At 43.4% G+C, this 19114-nt stretch overlaps 1 protein-coding gene across 2 annotated transcripts in view; it reads right to left on the bottom strand.

Moving 5' to 3' along the window:
* Positions 1-3919: 3919 nt before the first annotated feature.
* The window catches only part of EBF2 (EBF transcription factor 2), a 198131-nt gene continuing 182936 nt past the window's right edge, over positions 3920-19114 (bottom strand). Inside the window, exons 15-16 of one of the 2 annotated variants that reach the window (XM_045456765.1) lie at positions 11499-11666; positions 3920-6807 (exon numbers count right to left, since the gene is read on the bottom strand). In XM_045456765.1, the coding sequence (XP_045312721.1) occupies positions 6776-6807; positions 11499-11666 (200 nt within the window). In that variant the 3' untranslated portion in view covers positions 3920-6775. The remainder of the gene's footprint in view (positions 6808-11498; positions 11667-19114) is intronic. The other variant, XM_045456766.1, reaches the window with a different exon arrangement.

Here is a 19114-nt window from a genome sequence, read left to right as displayed (position 1 = left end):
TGGGCACCTGTGTGGCTCAGTTGGTTAAGCATCCGACTTCGGCTCAGGACATGATCTCGAGGTTTGTGAGTCTGAGCCCCACATTGCTCTCTGTGCTGACAGCTCAGAGCCTGGAGCCTGCTTGGGATTCTGTGTCTCCCTCTCTCTCTGCCCCTCTGCTGCTCATGCTCTGTCTCTCTCTCAAAAATAAACATTAAGTTTTTTTTTTAAAAAATGAGTATTATGAAGAAGGTATCAAAACATGATTTATATACATACACCAGGAGAGAAAAAAAAAAAAAAAAAAAAGGTAGGTGATGACAATACTCACCAGAAAAAAAAAGAAAAGTTTTCACAAACCTGATGGTAATTCTGATCAAGCTCATTGCCATAATAATAATAAAATAATTTCTCTAGGAAACAATAGCTCAAAGCAGAGATACAGTAGCTCAATGGAAACAAGCAACACAATAGAAAGCAATGGAATATAAGCTGGTACAGCTGATGAAAAAGTGAAGGAAAAAATAGAAGCATCTGAAAAATTAAGGCCACATTTGAGGGAGTAGAGAGGAAGACAAGCATACGAATGGCAATATACAGGTACACTAAGAGTCAAGGGTGGCTAGAGAGACCATGATAGATATGAATGATCGACACTAGAGATCCAGCTTATGAATGGAGTCTCTAGCAAGACAGACTGCAATGAAGGAACAAGGAATGTATTTTATGTTACAATTAAAGGAAAGTTTCCAAAAATGAAAGAAGCCTGGAAGCTACACCTTGAAAGGGAATGCCGTATCCCAAGGGGGAAAAAAATTACACATAGCTATCAACACTAAGACAAATCACTGGACTTCACATACAGAGAAAGGCACTTTTAGGCAGGCAGATAAAAATATCAAGAGTGAGCCCAACTGCCAGTTTGCATCTGTTTTCCAGGCATAATTATTTACTGTGCCCCTTCTCACGGTCAGAAGTGTCTGGACTTCACCAATTACGGGATTTCCTTGCTTATATAAGGGAAATTAAAGAGAGGAATGAAAAGGGAAGGCACGACTGCAGACATCCCCATAGCAACATTCAATACTGGGAGCTAGCTTTAAAACAAACCCTTGTATGACGTTCTCAGAGGTATGCAGTGTAACCCCAGAAATTTTATACCCAACTGAACAGCCATTCAAATAGAAACAGAGCAACCATTTTTTTAAATATGCATGAACCAAAGTAATAATTCTCCTGAGTCCTTAAATCAACTGCTGGCAAACAGTCTTCAGCTAACCAGGAAAGAAAAAAAGGAACTGGGGAAGTTGTGCCCCAATTTAAAATCATGATATCTTCGCATTCCCCGCAATCTGTTCCTCTTTATTCCCTATTTCGGTTAATGTTATCACAGAATCCAATTGTCTAACCAGCAGACTGGGACTTAATACCAGCCCCCTCTTCTCCCTCATTCCCAGATCTAATCAGTCTGTAGGTCCTGTCAAACTGCAAGGCTCACTCTCAAATCTTTCCTCTACTTTCCATCTCTATTGGCAATCCTTAGGTCAGGTATGTCACTCTTACCAGGATTATTGCGACTTCCTCCTAATTTGCAGGAGTCATTTAAAAACACTTATCAGGGGCGCCTGGGTGGCGCAGTCGGTTAAGCGTCCGACTTCAGCCAGGTCACGATCTCGCGGTCCGGGAGTTCGAGCCCCGCGTCGGGCTCTGGGCTGATGGCTCAGAGCCTGGAGCCTGTTTCCGATTCTGTGTCTCCCTCTCTCTCTGCCCCTCCCCCGTTCATGCTCTGTCTCTCTCTGTCCCAAAAATAAATAAACGTTGAAAAAAAAAATAAATAAAAAATAAAATAAAATAAAAACACTTATCAGCGGGCATGGCATAGGTACTGATCAGTCAGTATGGACACCTGCCATAGAAACCAATACAGCACACAGGTGCATATGAGCCATCTTTCATCCCCCGCCTGCTTGGACTCCTTGCCTCCAGTAACCACTTGCTCCAATCCATAATCCACACTGTAGTTACTGTCATTTTTCTATAGTTTAAAGTGTATCGGGTCATTCCTTGACTCAAGTTCCTGTAAGAGTTTTCCGTGACTTGCTGCACAGTCCTGGGGATGAAATCCAAACTCTCTGGCATGGTCTCCAAGATCCTTTAGGACCTCGCTTCCACTTCATTCATAAAGTCTCACATTCACTGCCCCACAGCCACTCTGAACTTGCAGTTTGGTGAATGCCCTAAAAGCTCTTTGCGATTCAAGAGTGGGATCGACAAGTGTCATATCTGGAACAGAAATGGAATGCACATTTCCCTAAAAGTTCCCGATTCTGGTTCTGGAATTACATCATGAAAATCCACATGGGATAAGTTCCAGGGCCAAGGGGTCAAGCAACTGACCCAAGAGGCTACCAGCCAGAGAGGTCTCTTCTCTCTTGCTTTCTTTCCATTTTGAGATTTCTATATTTATTAAGCAACCAGCCACTTTACATCATAGACACACTTCATCTTTTTTTTTTTTTTTTTTTATTAATTGACTGACAAGATCGTCCCTAAGGAGTGGGCTCTCAAAGTGATGCTATTTCCTACCATTTGTGACACATCAGCTACCTCTCCCACATGGAAAGGCAGAGCTGCCTCTGGGGATCAAAATTCAGTGTGTTCGTTCACTAATTTAACAAGTATTTGTTGGGCACCTCGGGTACTGAGCTCAGTGCTCCACATAAAGTGTTGAGAGAGAGATGGCCCCTGTTCTTATGAGCCTTCAGTCTAAAGTAGACAACAAATGAATCCAAATCATGACAAGGACACAAGCAGAGTTCAGTTAAAGAGAGTAAGTGGGAAACCTGCATGATCAGAGGTCGGCCAAGGCCTCCATGAGTACAGGATACTTGATCTCAGGCCTGAAGGACGACAAGACACCAGGCTGCAAAGAGCAAGATCTTCCCCGTGAGAAGATCAAGGGCAAGCACGGTCAAGGCAGAGAGATAGTCTTCACAGAGAAAATCAGAACTGAGGTGACTTTCTCAGATTAGTGCTTAGAGATACCATCTCATCCACGCATGCAAGGAACGCGGTTTACGTGGTTTCAAGAAACTATACCCTTGTAGACAGAAAGGAGATAATCCAATCATGAGTGTGCTTGTGAACAGTCTGCTTGAAAATGACATTGAGGAGCACATTCACCTAAATGTGCTTTGTGAATTTCCCTTTGCATGTCTCTGTTTGTGACGGCCTTCCATCTGCAGCATTCACTATCAACCTCTGCCACAAAATTCCTACCATTCTTTAAAGGCCCTTTCAGCCCTGCCTCCCCCCATAGAACCTTCTCTGACCACTCCAACCCTCTGTGATTGCTGTCTTCTCCGAGTTCCTGCAGCCCTTCTATATTCCTGTATGAGCTATTCTCTATGGATTATTTCCTTCCAGGGGCATGCACCTTGCTCTCTTCCTATGACTTAAGACTGGCCTCAAGCCTTTGTGTCCAGCCTCCAAATCTTGACCCAGTGTCTGATGGGTCAGTTATAACATTTGTTCAACATGCAGTTTCAAACTTGAGTAGACCACCCACCTACCTCAAGAATTCCATACAGCCAAAGTCCAACCCAGGAAGTAGGATCCTTCTGAGTTTTTACAAAGGAATTTCACCAGATGGATACATAAATAAATGCATACAGAAAAATGACCTAAAGTCATACATATTCTCTCCTGCAAGTGAGAACCTCAGAACGCTTTCCATGTAAGCAAAAGCTGTAGTAAGATTTCCTCAACCAGAGCTCAGGGACTAATAGTTATGAGAAAATCCCCAAACATAAGAACAAATCCCAAACTATTTTTTTTGCACTTCAGGGGGAAAAAAAAGGCAAAGTTCCAATCATTTTTACAGTACAAAAATTTTATTTTTTGTTAGGATAATTTAAAGTTTAAAACTGAAGTAGACGTATTCATTTTACAAACAAGATATTCTTTAATAAGTAAGACCATTAAAAACAGTAAACAAAAAAGCTGTCTTTACAAAAAGCTCTGTGCATAGCAACTTTATACTGTATATAACTGACAAAGCAAAACGATAAAAGGAAACTATACAGTTTGAAAATGAGACCTTACTGTACAAAAGGTAGAGAAGATAATGGTTTTTAAACCATGCATATTGAAATGTGCAAAGAAAAACTGGAAAAAATATGATGCTATAACAAAAAAAATGAGATAAATAATGAAGTAAATTGTCCCTTTAAATGGAAAATCTTACACAGCTCCTCTTACAAAGATAGGATAGAATTTGTAGTTACCTATAGAAATACTCGTATTCCAAGTGGCACAAAAGTAACCTGGGACCGGAATGACTCAACAGCAAGACTGAAGAGGAGAGAGTAGCTTTGTTTTTAATTTATTAGTACACTAAAAATAATCCGTACACACATTTGTACAATTAAATAGATCTGTCGCTGCCAAGGTTCTAGCTGAATGGTCAAGGATGTCTGGTATTTAGTTACACACATTTTTCGGTGTCAAGCTATCAACAAATTCTACAATCATTTTGAAGACAGTACTCCAACTCATCTTCATGCAAGAGCAAAATTCACAGATTCTAAAAGCGATGCTACTTAAAAAAACATTTCCTTATGTCGGATTGGCTCGAATCCAGGTCTAAACACGCTTAGTTTTGTTCTGCCTTCACTTTTGGATGGTGGTGTTTGTATTCCACACACTCTTCCTCTTCGATCAGAATTTTCACAGGGAACTTTCTCTGGTGCGTTGCCTATGTTTTGGTGCTGTAAGCCCTGACTATGAAGGACTGTCAGCAGTAATTATAAGCATGCCAGGTTTCTAAAATCTTGGATTCTCATGTGCATAGAAATAATATTTGGGTCATATTGAGTAATTCCAGAATGGATTGAAGGCAGGTAAGACCGTTGGGGGCTGGACAGCTGTGGGCAGGTATCAGTGGGGCAAACAGAAGGGAGGTGGGATTTGTGACGTCACCTAAAATTGGCTCAGATGCACTGAAGATGTGTTTCCATGAGAGCTGCAACAATTTCTGATGTTAGAACCCCAGACCGAAATCTGTATACAGACTGTACCGTGGTACCAATGAGGCAACGAGGAGAACCCTGGCCTAGAAAAAAAAATGACGTCCTTACCGGAAATCCAAACGAGTCTAGATACATCTTCAGGATCACACAGACTTTCAGGACTCAGCCACTGTTAGCCACTCCTGCAAAGTTTCCCTAAGAGCTAGTCCCAGAACTAGGAAGAGTCCGTTGCAGACCTGGGTACCAGTGCTGTTTCAGCACAGAGGCCCTTAGTCTCGGACCCTGCCAAGAATCTGGGTGTCCACCTTTTTGAACATTAGGAGAGGGATTTAGGGCTTTTAACATTCTTCTTCCACACAACCATCCCATTCTTGTCTGGAAACTGTGTCAAGTTAGATACAGATTTTTTTCAAGAAAGTTGAATGCCATGAAAGGGGAAAGCTGCAGAGAGAAGAAAGGACACGGACATTCTAAGACTAGCGCTTACGAGTCCAAGAAACAGGATCATCTTCCTGAAACCCTGTCTCTGAAGTTCCGTGGAGCTCATAACCTCTGTGCTCAGCCAGGTAACCAACAAGGAGGGGGCATGTGGCTCTATCAAGGGAGAATTCCAAAGGGGCCACTTGGGAAAGTCACATGGCTTTGGCTGCTCTTTAAGGCGAGACACGTCTTGCTCCGGGATGCAAAGCCTGGGACACACTAAAACAGGGGAATTTTCTGCGCTGCTTGGAGGAGAGTGTTGAACGCTAATACAAATTTTTCAAACATTCACAAAGAGTGAATACCAAAAGGGACATGTAGACTATTTAGAAAGTGGACGGAGCTGGGAATGAGTGGATGACTTTGAGTATTTGTGTACGCGCATGGACTGAATCTTTGCTTCTGCCTTGGGCTCTTCTGTAGGAATCTGTGGAAGGTACGCGTTCTTGCCCATGGGTCAATAAAATGATGGGAAAAGTGGGGGAGGGGCTGCAGGAGGGGGGATAAAAGTCTAGTAAGTAACTGCAGGAATAATCACACACCTTTTAAACTCGTTACTACTTGTTTGCATCATTTTCATTTTACATCAGGAAGAGAAATTCCTCTCTCTTCCAAAAAGGTCTTAATTTCTACCTCTACTTACAATAAGTTACACGTTTATTTATTTAAATAATTGTAAAACATTTTAAAATTTTTCCCTTTTTTGTTTTTTTTTGTTTTTGTTTTTGTTTTTTGAAGAGATTAAACTATAAGCAAACACACATACAACATTTCATCATTCAGTTCAGGTTTCGTTTAAGAATGTCTCCCATGCTGGTACCCTGTTGTGTTCAATTTTTTTTTTTTTTCTGCATAAACTAAATTGGTATCTGAAAGGCTTCATAGAAAATAGAAACTTTCAACTTTTTTTTTCCTACAAAGAAAAACAAATAGTATCCAAAATATTAAGCATGAATTGTTTGCCAATTTTTTTTTCTTAAATATTTTACAAACATAGGAAGGTGGTTCTCATAATGTTCATAACAAAGAATTGCATTTCTGCTCTTAGCACTGACTACGTCAATGACATCTTTTGTCCTTGTCCCCAAGAGGGTCAGTTTGTGTAGCCACCATGAGAGCTATCCAGGAAGCGGGAGGCCAGGTGAGATGCGGCTCCTTGCACACCCAAATCTGTCCGTCATGTTCGTTCTGGGGCACAACTCTCCCCAAAGAGCTCATAGTGCTTTCTTCAGTATTGGTCCATCAGAGTAAGTAGTTTTGTGCTATAAGAAAGCAGTTCCTCTTCTTTACATCGGGGGCACGACAAGTCCAGTCATGGCTGCAAGGAAAGAGTGGCACAGAAATGAGACTCAGAGATGTTGACACTCGTGTCTATAACCCGGAGTGAGGGGCGGGGGGTTGGGACTGACAGAGTCTGGTACAATCCGGGGAGACGGTGCACTGATACGGGAAACCATTTTCTCCAGGTCTGGTCTAGCAGACGGCTCGGTCAGAGGCACCGAAGCCTTACGGAATCACTGACATCACAAGGCTTGTTGAAGTTTTGTTGGGAGGCCAGGAGCTATGTTTTGTCTTGTTGTGTATCAACGGGTTGTATTCTTGACAGAACAGAGGTAAACATGTAAACTAAATACTCACATCCTTGCGTTATATTCATTTTGTAGCATCAGACTACAAAGAAGATTGTATGGTCTCAAATCAGTTGGAACAGGAAAGAAAGCTCCAGGTGCTGAGCCTACAGCGTCACTCACCGGGTGTCGTTTATGACCAGTAGGCTTTCTATCCATCCTAGGTTTCTATCCATTCTAGCTGAAATGTGATGAGTTTTTTTCTTTTTTTCTAACTAGCTCATCTTCCTTTGGTGCTTACTGCTGATACGCGATGCTCGTTCACCAACGAATGCCGATCCCCTGGAATAGAAGACTTAACTGTGTTCCTAATCTGGGAGTCACCCGATCTCCACTCTTCAGCCCCTAGCCAAGTGTGGTGCTCAAGGTCTCCTCCATCTAGTGAGGAGGACGCACACGATACCTGTTGGGGGCATCGGGTTCAAGGCTTCCCCTTGATATGGGAAACAATGTAGCCTCGGCACAATGTGGAAAAGTCACACGGCAAAATGCACCCTCTGACCTTGGCTTTCGGGTGATGAACCCATTCTTGGGAATCAGCAGAGGAGCTTCCTTGCATCAAACCTGAAAACCCTATCTAGAACTTGATCCTTTGAGTTTTATTGTCTCTGTCTCGTCTAGAGCTCACCGGATACATAGAAGCATTTTGCTGAGTGGTGCTGACCAAGCTTCTAAGCAAATGGCCGAGATTCTTCCTGCTTCCCCCAACACCACCCCTCTTCCCTCCTCCCCTCCTCTTCCTCCCCCGCCCCTCCCTCTGCCCCTTCTCTCCATGCCAGCTAGTCTGCTCGGGCAAAATTGTCAGCCGCCTATTTCCCTGCCCATACAGCCTTTATTGAATGTTTGTGAGATCTGGATTAAGGTCTTACACAGCTAGCAAAGCCTTAATTATTTTTGCCTGTATTACTATATATTGAATCGATGTAACTTTTCAATAAAGGCAGTTCAATTCTGGACACTCCCTGATGATTTGGAGACATAGCAACCTTGGTAATTATCCCAGAGTGTAGGAGGTTTTTTTATTTTATTTTATTTCTTTTCCTGGAGGGAGCTGGAAAATGAATCAGGCACACAGTGCATAATATTATCTCGACAATCTATACTCATCACTGCAAATGCCTGATAAATGAGGTAGAAGCTGGGAGAGTGAACACTACACGTATAACTCTCTGGCAGTGGGATTCTGGCTCACGTTTTCAACTTTAACTTGTCCGTTACACTTAAAACTCATCAGCCCCTTCCTTTTCCTGGGTCCTCGGGGAGTTACCCAAGCTGCTTAGGGCAGAGCTGCTCAAAGAAGAAGATCTACTGCCTGCAGGAAGAACAACAGATCGCACATATTTTCCTTCTTCCTACTCTCACCTCGGGCACCGGGTGGGCTGGATCTCTGCTACATGGTGACCCTGACTTTTTGCTTATAGAAACCATCGCCAGCAGACAGAAGGCAGACGTTAAGTGGAGAAAAAGTAAGCATGCTCACTGTCGCGAGGGGAGCGTGCTTAATCGCACTTTGTTCAATTTCTTTCTGCCTTTGGCGTTTTCCAGGAAAGCAATAATCCCCCTTTGGTCCAGGTGGAAAGCAGGTATGGGCGAAGGGTGAAGAGAGGAACTGCACTATGCCTGTCCCCGGGGAGACAGTGGTCTGTCGCAGCACAGGCTCTGGAATCCAAACGTCTGAGGTCACCTTGCTTGTGTGGCCTTGGGAGAAACGACTTAACTGAGAACGGTGATAATGGTACGACCTTCCCTTTTTGGTCACATGTGCGGCTTGGGCAAGGTAATCCGTGTAAAGCGTTTGGGTCACTGTCTTGCACGTGGTGCTCAAGAACAGCAAGCCTCAGAGACGGCTGGTTGCACGTGACCTCTGCAGATGATTGAGCCCCTCTCATCTTACGGACCAGCCTGTGACCACCCAGGCACTTCCGACCACACTTTTACTCTCCCGCCGTCTGTCTCTAGAGAGACGCGGCTTCGTGCTGATCGCCCCGGCAATCCCAAGACTCCTTCGCTCGGGGACTGTGGCTAGCTCGTTTGAAGCCAGCTTGTTTTCTCCTTCTAGGCATCAGTGGGACACCTGGTAGCATTGGACCTTGAAGGTCTAGTCACCTGATGCCACATGAGGAGAAGTGGGAGTCTGCACCCCTAATTTAGGCACGGCTCTCCCCCTCCACCTCCTCCCTACTGTCTTCCTTCTTCTTCAGGCTCAAATTGCCAGAGGAATTTCGAGGGAATTGTAGGGTTCCCAAAGAGGCTCGGGACATTTCAGCGATTCTATAGAAAGGAGACTAGATCCCAGAGCCTGTGCCTACGCGCAACTGATAAAATCGTCACTCCTGCCGACACGGAACGTGTGGCTCAGCCACCTCCTCAGTCTAATTATTCTGACCTGTGGGGGACCAGAAGCTCACATGGCTGAGGAACCTAGGGAGGGTCTTCTGGCGACTGCTGTCCCTGCAGAGAAACCTCACTATGACCGCACAGACCCTTCCAGCATTTGGGGCCAACTCAACTCTGAACGGGTCACACCACAGCTAGACTTAGGCAAGCAGCCACAGGCAGGGGGTAGATTCCGGGTCATGGGAGCCGGTGAAAGATCTGTCCCAGCATTCCTGAGGGCCCAAAGCCAGGCAGGGCCCATCGTTGAGTATCTTCTGCCCAGAAGATCGGAGGCAACCAGCTCAACTCGCCCAGCTGAGTGCACGCACAAGAGAGATAAAGGAGGGATGGCAAGTGGAAGTGAAGTCGTACTTTTCCTCCTCGAAGTGAAGCTGGAAATGTTGGCAAGGGTTGCCTGCAAGGAGGAAAGGGCTGCATCCCTCCCGACTTCCTCCTACACCTGCACTCCTTCTTAGCCTTTCGGGGGGCCCTTGCTCTACATTTCCCCAGCAAGAACTGTGTGGCCCCCACTTGGTTAAGGGACGTGACTAAAATCACAGCACTTAGAAAGGGGAGACATCATCACCGACACCGGCAGGCAGAAGGGAAAGATACACCAAATATTCGACCACTGTATCCACTTCCTGGTCTCGAGATGAGGCCATTCATAGAAAACGTTCTGAGCATATCCCCCAAGGACGGGATGGAAACCACTGGTTGTTGAGGAGAGACCAGGCAGGTAGTGACACTGAGCCGCGGGCTGAGCCTCTTTCTCTATGGATCAGGCATCTAGATTAGAACCAAACAGATCTATCTTGTCCCCCTCAAATATACAGATGTTTCCAACTACTCACACGTTGGATGGCATGTTTCCCAGCTACTTGTCTCGTTGAAAGTGAAAGAATTCTCAGGGACCTCTTCTTAGGGCTGAGCTTCCAGTTCCCGTTTCACAGTTTGTCCAGTCACTTGACTTTGAGGAGACACCACTGTCTCTTACGGTAGAATGGGACAGGAACCTACCGTGCCTCCCAGAGCTCTGCTCGGCCACAACTGGCAGATGAACCCTCACAGGTGACCCAGAGGGTCAGGAATCTATGCATAATCATAAAGCTACTAGGCAGATGCCGTCCTGGGGACGGCACAGGTCATCTGAGGTTCTGCTGAGCTCAGAGGCTCTGATCCATAAGGGGTTAACCAAACCTCTGCCCTGCTCGGTTTTAGCCAATGCCGCTAGTCGTGAATGTTTTCATGTCAAGACATGAAAAAGAGCCTAAAAATAATGTGGGTCGTCAGGATCCATGGTGTTCAGCAGGTTCCAATTTGCTCTTTTGCCATCAGCTGGCTCCCATTCACAGCGAGATGATTAGATTCTCGTGCACTCATCACATTTGTGTAATGTTATGTCATACTCTATTTTCAGACATTGCTCAAAAATGGGTTGGATGGGCGATATTCATTTTTGTTCTTAGACGGTGTATGTCTTTTTACCTTCTTTCTTTCCTGCCCCACCCCAGATCAGGCACCTGCTATCAATCTGACTGGCATGTAACCAGAACTCTCACAATGGGCTGGTTGCTCCCAATGGATCCTGTCCATTTGTGCCATGGGAATATGTATGCAGTGTAGACGGCAAGACAGGTAAGCACCAATCACCATACGGTATCTGATGTGGCAACGAGGCACCTTCTGGGAAACGGTGACACGGCCCTGTGGAAACCAAAGGTCTGGGCAGTCCAGACACTCCTGGAGGGTGTATATGGCTCTATCATAGTTAATTCCGTGACCTCGAAGAGCTGTCCGACTTCTCTGTTTTCCTCCATCGTGCCCTTGGATGGAGTACAAGCTCAGTTGTATAAGCCGTCTGTGACCCATGGTGAAAACACCAAAGCACCTCTTTGTAGGTACATGGTTAAAGATGGGGAATGATGCTGTGCTGTTTGCTCTTACTCTGCCGGCCCTGTGGCCCATCTAATCATGGCGGTACCAAAGTGGTACCTTTGCTTACCTCTGAATCCATTTCCATTGCCACTGGAGCAGGCAGGTGAAGGGGAGCCTTGTGGCCTGATGACAGGGGCAAAGGCACTCTTCTGTTTGACGGCAGGAAAAACTGAAGAGGAAAATGGAAGGATGGAGGACGTGCTAGAAGATCCAACAGTAGGACTTGATGACATGACTGGAAAGCAAAGGCACAATCCTCTTAGGAAGGGACAAACCTAGGCACGAAGTCCTTTCTTCGGGACATACAACCAACACACATTACTCATTGGTTCCAGGCATTGTCCCAGATTCTGGGGATTCAAAACAAAGTAGGATGCAACAACGTCCCCGCCTTGCCCAGTGGAGGGAACGCACAGACAAAACAATGAACAGGTTCACAGTCCTACTGGAGGAACACACACGATGCTAAGGAGACTCAGCAGACAGAGTGCTCTTCTGCCAGGGAGTCAGGAAGACAGCAGCGGGAGGTAATACGATGATAGGTCTTTGCTCACGACCAGAAGCTTGACAAGAGAACACTAAGACCAACATCGGCAAAATCATCAAAGCTACTCAAGAATGGAAACCTCTTTTTCACCCTAAAAAGAAGTCCTGGCTGGGAGCTCTGCGCTTCCCTGGTAATTCTCAGCGCTCCAGAGGTTTCATCTACAGGGTTAACATCTCTGAGAGTACCATCTCTATGGGCCACTGCTTCATTAAATGTAAACGTTTATTAACATCTAGGAGATTACCTCCCTCCCTCCCTCTCTCTCTCTCTCTCTCTCTCTACTTTCAAAGCCCCTGGGAAATGAAGTTGCAAGTTAGGCCCCTCTGATGTAATGTGTAGAAAAAAACACCAATATTAACACTAAAATTACCTAAAGGAAGCCAAAAGCTAAGTGTTGTAATTTCCAAGAAAAATAAAGGCAATTTCCACAATGAAATGCCCTACCTCTTAATGTCAGATACTCCACCAAGTTACATCATACAAGAAGATAATTGTATCTTTTCTGTTCAACTAGCTCAAGTAAGGGGTAATCTACAGTTCACAAGGGTAAAATTGGCAGATACAGCATCTTGGAGAATAATGTCAAGTTCCAGGGATTCATTTTAGCACCGTCTCCAGAATTCTGAACTGTCATATGATGTGGTGAAGGAATTACTGAAACCTAATGGTCAAGGCTAGGAGTGCTAACTTCTGCTTCGTATCTTCAGTGACCCAGCTACCCAACAAAGTAAATTTTGAAAGTGAGGACATGTATGTGACTTATGGCTCAAAGACCAAGTACAGGGTGAATTGAAGGTCAACTGTTCTGATGTCCTCTGTAAGACTCCATTCCCGTTTCTTGTCTCTCCATATTTTCTACCTCCATATGAAGATACACTTTGGGCTATGTTCACACAATTACATATATAAAATCACCATATAGCATCCCTGCAATATGATGTCTTTTATAGCCAAACTACAAACCAAAGACCTCAAAAAAAGAGCTTTATCTAAAAACTGCTCGTCCTTATGTAGTCCTGATTTAAGCGCAGAAAGACGCATCTGAGTACATGTCTGTCTTTCCGCAAGTAATAGGAATCAAGAGAAAAAATTGGAAAGGAGGATGAAGTCTTGGAAGAATCTCACATCATACTTGAAGATTAAACTGAAGAAAAAATTGGGCTAATTCACTATTATTACAGAATAGGACACAGGGCTAACCATTGGGAGTGGATTGTATTCATACTCTCAAGCAAAATCTCCTCTTCTAGCATTGGCTTTCACATCAATAAAATGAAGTCGGGGACCTTTCCCCTTTCTGGAAGGCACACAATTAGAGGCCAAAGAAAAGCTGAGACTCCGGAGGCCCTGATTCCGATCACAGTCCAATCTCCACCACTCCATGTGAACCATGCAGGCACCAAGATGGCGCCTTGACTTCTGAGTCTGCAAAAGCACCACCTCTCCTCCTACACCATGATAGAGGAGGGTTTTTATAACATGAGGCACACATATACACCCTTGATTCCATTTATATTCAGCACCTGATTCACTTTTACAAATACCTCTTTTCTAAACAACAGATCTCAAACTAAAGTAGATCCATTAGGTCAAATGTGGCTGCCTCTCCATGAAAGAGTCGCCTCAAACTTCGCTAAGTAACATGGAACAATTGTTGTGGAGTTGAATAAGCACAGAGTTATAATATGCCCAATTAAAATACCTTTTAGGAAATTTTTGTGAAATGCTAAATACCCAACTTAATTTAAAATTTAATGCAACTGGGGCGCCTGGGTGGCGCAGTCGGTTAAGCGTCCGACTTCAGCCAGGTCATGATCTCGCTGTCTGTGAGTTCGAGCCCCGCATCGGGCTCTGGGCTGATGGCTCAGAGCCTGGAGCCTGTTTCCGATTCTGTGTCTCCCTCTCTCTCTGCCCCTCCCCCGTTCATGCTCTGTCTCTCTCTGTCCCAAAAATAAATAAACGTTGAAAAAAGAAATTTTTTTTAATAAAAAAATAAAAAAATAATAAAATTTAATGCAATGATAACAAAAATCCCAAGAGGAATTTTAATTTGTTTATGTCCACAAACCCAATTGTTATGTTTAATAGATAACTATTAAAAAAACAACAACCCTATAAGAGCCAGAAAGTTCTGTTAATACTTCAAAAGTACTAAGAAAGCATTTATCTTAACAGATATTAAATCTTACGAAAAATCTACATCAATGAAGTCAGTGTTACATGAGTGTAGAAACAGGCAGACAAATCCTTGGAGAAAATAGAGGCCAGAAACAGACCTGGATATATATGAGAACTGAAACTTAATAAAGGCGACATTTCAAATTAATGGGGACATAAATGCATGGGAACAATATACAGGCCCCCCAGAGACAAAATTTAAAGTGCTTCCTCGTGTTAAACACTAAAGTAATGTAAATGGATTAATGAGTTATTTGCTAAAACAAAATTATAAAGGCGCTAGTAGAAAAATTAGGAAGGTTATATAATCTACATAATCCTTTCAACCTCAAAGCCTAAACAGAACATCACGGAACAGATTTGCCCGCCCCATGACGCAAAACTTCCTTAACACGCAGAGAAAAGGCAAATGACAAATTAGGAAAAATCTTTATCATAATTATTTAGATATGTTCTTATCCTCAATAGCTAATAGGCTGTTATAAATCAATTAGAAAACAGAAAAACATCCCAATGAGGAAAATGGGCAAAGGATCGGAAAAGCAAGGTCACAAACATGAGTGAGACATGAGTGAAAATGACCAAAAGACTTTCATAGGCCTAAAACATGTTCAAACTGATTAGTAATCGAATGCAAATTAAAACAGTAATGAGAGGTTACTTTCCACTTTACCAAACTGCCAAAGATTAAGGAGAAAGGAACAGGGCAGGGAAACAGATACTCTTCCTTTACTAAGGGGAGGTTTCATCTCTCTGGGGGGACTTTGGCAATGTGTATTTAAAATCAAAGTATTTTAGGGGCGCCTGGGTGGCTCAGTCGGTTGAGCGTCTGACTTCAGCTCAGGTCACGATCTCACGGTTTGTGAGTTCGAGCCCCGCATCAGGCTCTGGGCTGATGGCTCAGAGCCTGGAGCCTGCTTCCGATTCTGTGTCTCCCTCTCTCTCTGCCCCTCCCCCACTCATGCTCTGTCTCTCTCTGTCTCAAAAATAAATAAACATTAAAAAAATAAATAAATAAATAAATAAAATAAAAATAAAATAAAATCAAAGTATTTTAGGGGCGCCTGGGTGGCGCAGTCGGTTGAGCGTCCGACTTCAGCCAGGTCACGATCTCGCGGTCCGTGAGTTCGAGCCCCGCGTCAGGCTCTGGGCTGATGGCTCGGAGCCTGGAGCCTGTTGCCGATTCTGTGTCTCCCTCTCTCTCTGCCCCTCCCCCGTTCATGCTCTGTCTCTCTCTGTCCCAAAAATAAATAAATGTTGAAAAATAAATAAATAAATAAAATCAAAGTATTTTAAAATGTGCCCATTTTTTAACCCAGCAATTTAATTTTGAGAAGTTAATCCCAAGGAGATAATCATAAATTTGCAAAAAAAAAAAAAAAAAAAAAAAAATCGATCCAAGGGCATTTTTATAATTGTGAAAAATTGGGAAATAATGGAAATGACCAAGCAATGGGGTAAACTATATTAAGTCTATAAAATAGAACGCTACGCAAATATTAAAGCTAATGTTGGAGAAGAATATTTGCTGACATTGAAAGATATGCTTCCTCAGGTGAATAGGACAAATTACATCTTAACATATACATCAAACCCAATTTAATTTTTTTAATTATTAACTTTTTTTTTAATTTTAAAGAGAGGGAGCATGCGATCAGGGGAGAGGAGCAGAGGGAGAGAGGGAGAGAGAGAGAGAGAATCTTTTAATTTTTTTTTTAACGTTTGTTTATTTTTGATACGGAGACAGAGTGTGAGCCGGGGAAGGGCAGAGAGAGAGAGGGAGACAGAATCTGAAGCAGGTTCCAGGTTCCAAGCTCTGAGCTGTCAGCACAGAGCCCAACGCCGGGCTCGAATTGATGAACCGTGAGATCATGACCTGAGCAGAAGTCGGACGCTTAACCAACTGAGCCACCCAGGAGCCCCGAGAGAGAGAGAGAGAGAGAGAGAGAGAGAGAGAATCTTAAGCAGGCTCCACACTTAGCCCGGAGCTCAATCCCATGACCCTGGGTTCATGACCTGACAAATCAAGACCCTAACAAATCAAGAGTCAGGCCTTCAACCATCTGAGCAACCCGGGGGCCCCAACCCAATTTTATTTTCTAAGAACACGTACAAAGCAAAAATTTAGAAGGATGCGATATACATCAAAACTTTTAACAATGTTATCTCTGGCCGATGGATTATGAATGTTCTTAAATTTATTCCTTTAACTTCTCCATATTTTCAAAATCTTCTATGATGAACGTGCATTAATTTTGATGTAGCAGAAACCAATAAAAGCTGTTAAAAGAAACAAATGGAAAATCTCCTCTTTTTTTTTTGGTTAAAAATTATATAATCCTTAGCACTAGGCCTAATAGCTTTCCTGGCTGTTAATGCTCCTCTTTGATTTAAGGCTTTACTACCTGTAAACAAGGTTGCCTGTTAACCTTTCTGCTACAAAAAAGCAGACACTGATAAATTTTCAAAATCCCGGGAAAAGCTTATTGATTATAGTGAACTTTGCAAGGCAAACATCACTCCTTATATCTGTTCTCCATTCTCAGGACCCAGGTCTGCATCATTGACAGATTTTATGGAGCCTAGCTTCCAATCTGTGGCTTTGATAATTTTGCCACTTTTCTTTTACTCCCTCTTTCATTGATCCCCTGGCAGAATTCCATTTGTTGTGCATCAGAGAAGACACTGCAATCTTCAAAATGTATCTATCCATGACTAGAAGGTTATCCTTTAAAAGTTAACGGCGGTTGTCCCTGCACGGAAATAAAGCGTGTCATTTCTCTTTTCCTTTTTACATATGCGTGCTTTTCAAATTGTGTATAATGAGAATGTTACTATTGTAACAGGGTTTCTTTTTCCTTCCCGGAGTAAAAGACAATAGAAATATGTCAAAATGTTAACAAGGTTGTTTTTTTGTTTTGTTTTGTTTTGTTTTTTTAATTTTTTTTTCAACGTTTATTTATTTTTGGGACAGAGAGAGACAAAGCATGAACGGGGGAGGGGCAGAGAGAGAGGGAGACACAGAATCGGAAACAGGCTCCAGGCTCTGAGCCATCAGCCCAGAGCCCGACGCGGGGCTCGAACTCACGGACCGCGAGATCGTGACCTGGCTGAAGTCGGACGCTTAACCGACTGCGCCACCCAGGCGCCCCAACAAGGTTGTTTTTTATGGTGGGAGTACGCTTTCTTTTTGAAACTACTTCCATATGGTCTAAATTTCCTATAATAATCATTTAATACTCTACCATAGAAAATGTCTTGATATCTGTTGTTGAAAACATAAAAATATTGAGCCCCAGGGCATAGGCTAAAACTATGTAAATGAAGTAGGAGTCCCTGAGCACGGGTCGGATTTCTGCCCGTATAGATTCTGCCCCAATCTTTAGAATTGCTCGATGGCTATCCTGCTTTGGAAGAAGTGGTCCCACAAGTGTCGCAAGCCTGTTGAATAGACCATCTTTGGGGACACCAGTGGGTGCCATTTTAGGAAAGCTGATCACATCTACTTGCAACTGAGAATTTCTCTGGACAACTCTCTCTCTATGGATAGAGGCCAAAGTAAAGGCAAGTCCGTCTGGCCCCCAAATCTCTGTGAACATGGGGAGTTAAGGAAAAACCACTTTTCTTCTTACAAGGATTGATTGGCCTGCATAGGCCCAGCTGGAACTCACCGGGCACATATCCTCCTCCTTTGCATCGAGCCATTGCATTTGTTGGCGCTAAGGGGTCTGTCGGCATTTCATTATAACCCCCTATTGTCAGGGGTTTAGAATTCAGCCATAAAAACCTGCACTGAGCTGGAACTTGGCACACATGCTACCGCCAGGAAGTGAAGTTTGTATGTGAAATTGAAAAAACATCTGTCCGGCCATTTTTGAAGCAGTGTGAGAGCGAAAGCAGTGAAGACGCAGGTTTTTGATACTCTGCGATGGACATCATGCAAATCAACTTGACCGAGAGGCTTGGCTTTTTATTTATTTATTTTCTTAACGTCTCTGGCAAGTGATTGCTCCGGGGCAGGGCCCGGCTGCATCAGCATCGCTTAAAAAAGAAAACGAAAAATCATAGACTGGTGTTTTCAGACACAAGCAACTGAATTGACAAAATGGTTTCCCCTGGGCTGTTTTTTATATTTCCCAGAGAAGTTAAGACTTAGCTGGCTAGAAATACAGGTCAGATGCTATTGTAATGAACTCCATGGGGTATTCAGTATTTTTGCAGTAGGGGATTTTATTGTAATGAATGCACTGCTTGGAATCCATTCTCGGTTTGCAACTGCTTCGGACCCTCCTTCAGAAAATAACGGTGCGAGAGATCACACAGACCCAGGAGGAGCAAGGAGAAGGTTCTCTGTTGTGTGTCCCTACTCCCGTTGGGCAGGGTGCCTCTTTCTGGTCTGTATAAGCCATCTTGTTTTAATGGGTGATTTGAAGAATTGGGTGTTATCATTTTTCTTGTGGCAGTGGGATCGAATGATCAAGAAAGGATAGTGGAAGGAAGTTGTCACTGCTGCAGTGGGAAAGGAAGCTCTCGACCAAATGAATTAGCTAATAAGAAACAAGCAATTACCCAGTGGGCATATTCATTTAGCTGTTCCTCTTTTCTCTCTCTGTCACTCTCTGTCTCTATCCCTATCTTTCTCTGTCCCTCTCTGTGTCTCTGTCTCTTTCTGTCCCTCTCTCTCTTTATATATATGTCTCCCTGCCTCTATCTCTCTCTCTCTCATCCCTACTCATCCACCCCGTCTTTCTTTTGGTCTCTCTCCCTCATCACCACACTACATACTATATTATTATATTGACCATTTTTGAGCTACAAAAATGACAATTAATATGGTTCAGCTTTATACATGGATTTTTATTGATAAATGTATGTTGAACATATGAAACTATTTGGGGGAAAAAAGTAATTTCATGCTGTTTGGTCTAATAATGTATTATAAATACAAAAAGTATTTC

The sequence above is a fragment of the Leopardus geoffroyi genome, chromosome B1, assembly GCF_018350155.1.
Source record: "Leopardus geoffroyi isolate Oge1 chromosome B1, O.geoffroyi_Oge1_pat1.0, whole genome shotgun sequence".
Classification (NCBI taxonomy): Eukaryota; Metazoa; Chordata; class Mammalia; order Carnivora; family Felidae; genus Leopardus; species Leopardus geoffroyi.
Note: the sequence above shows the minus strand (reverse complement) of the source record. Positions and strands in the feature narration are given on the sequence as shown.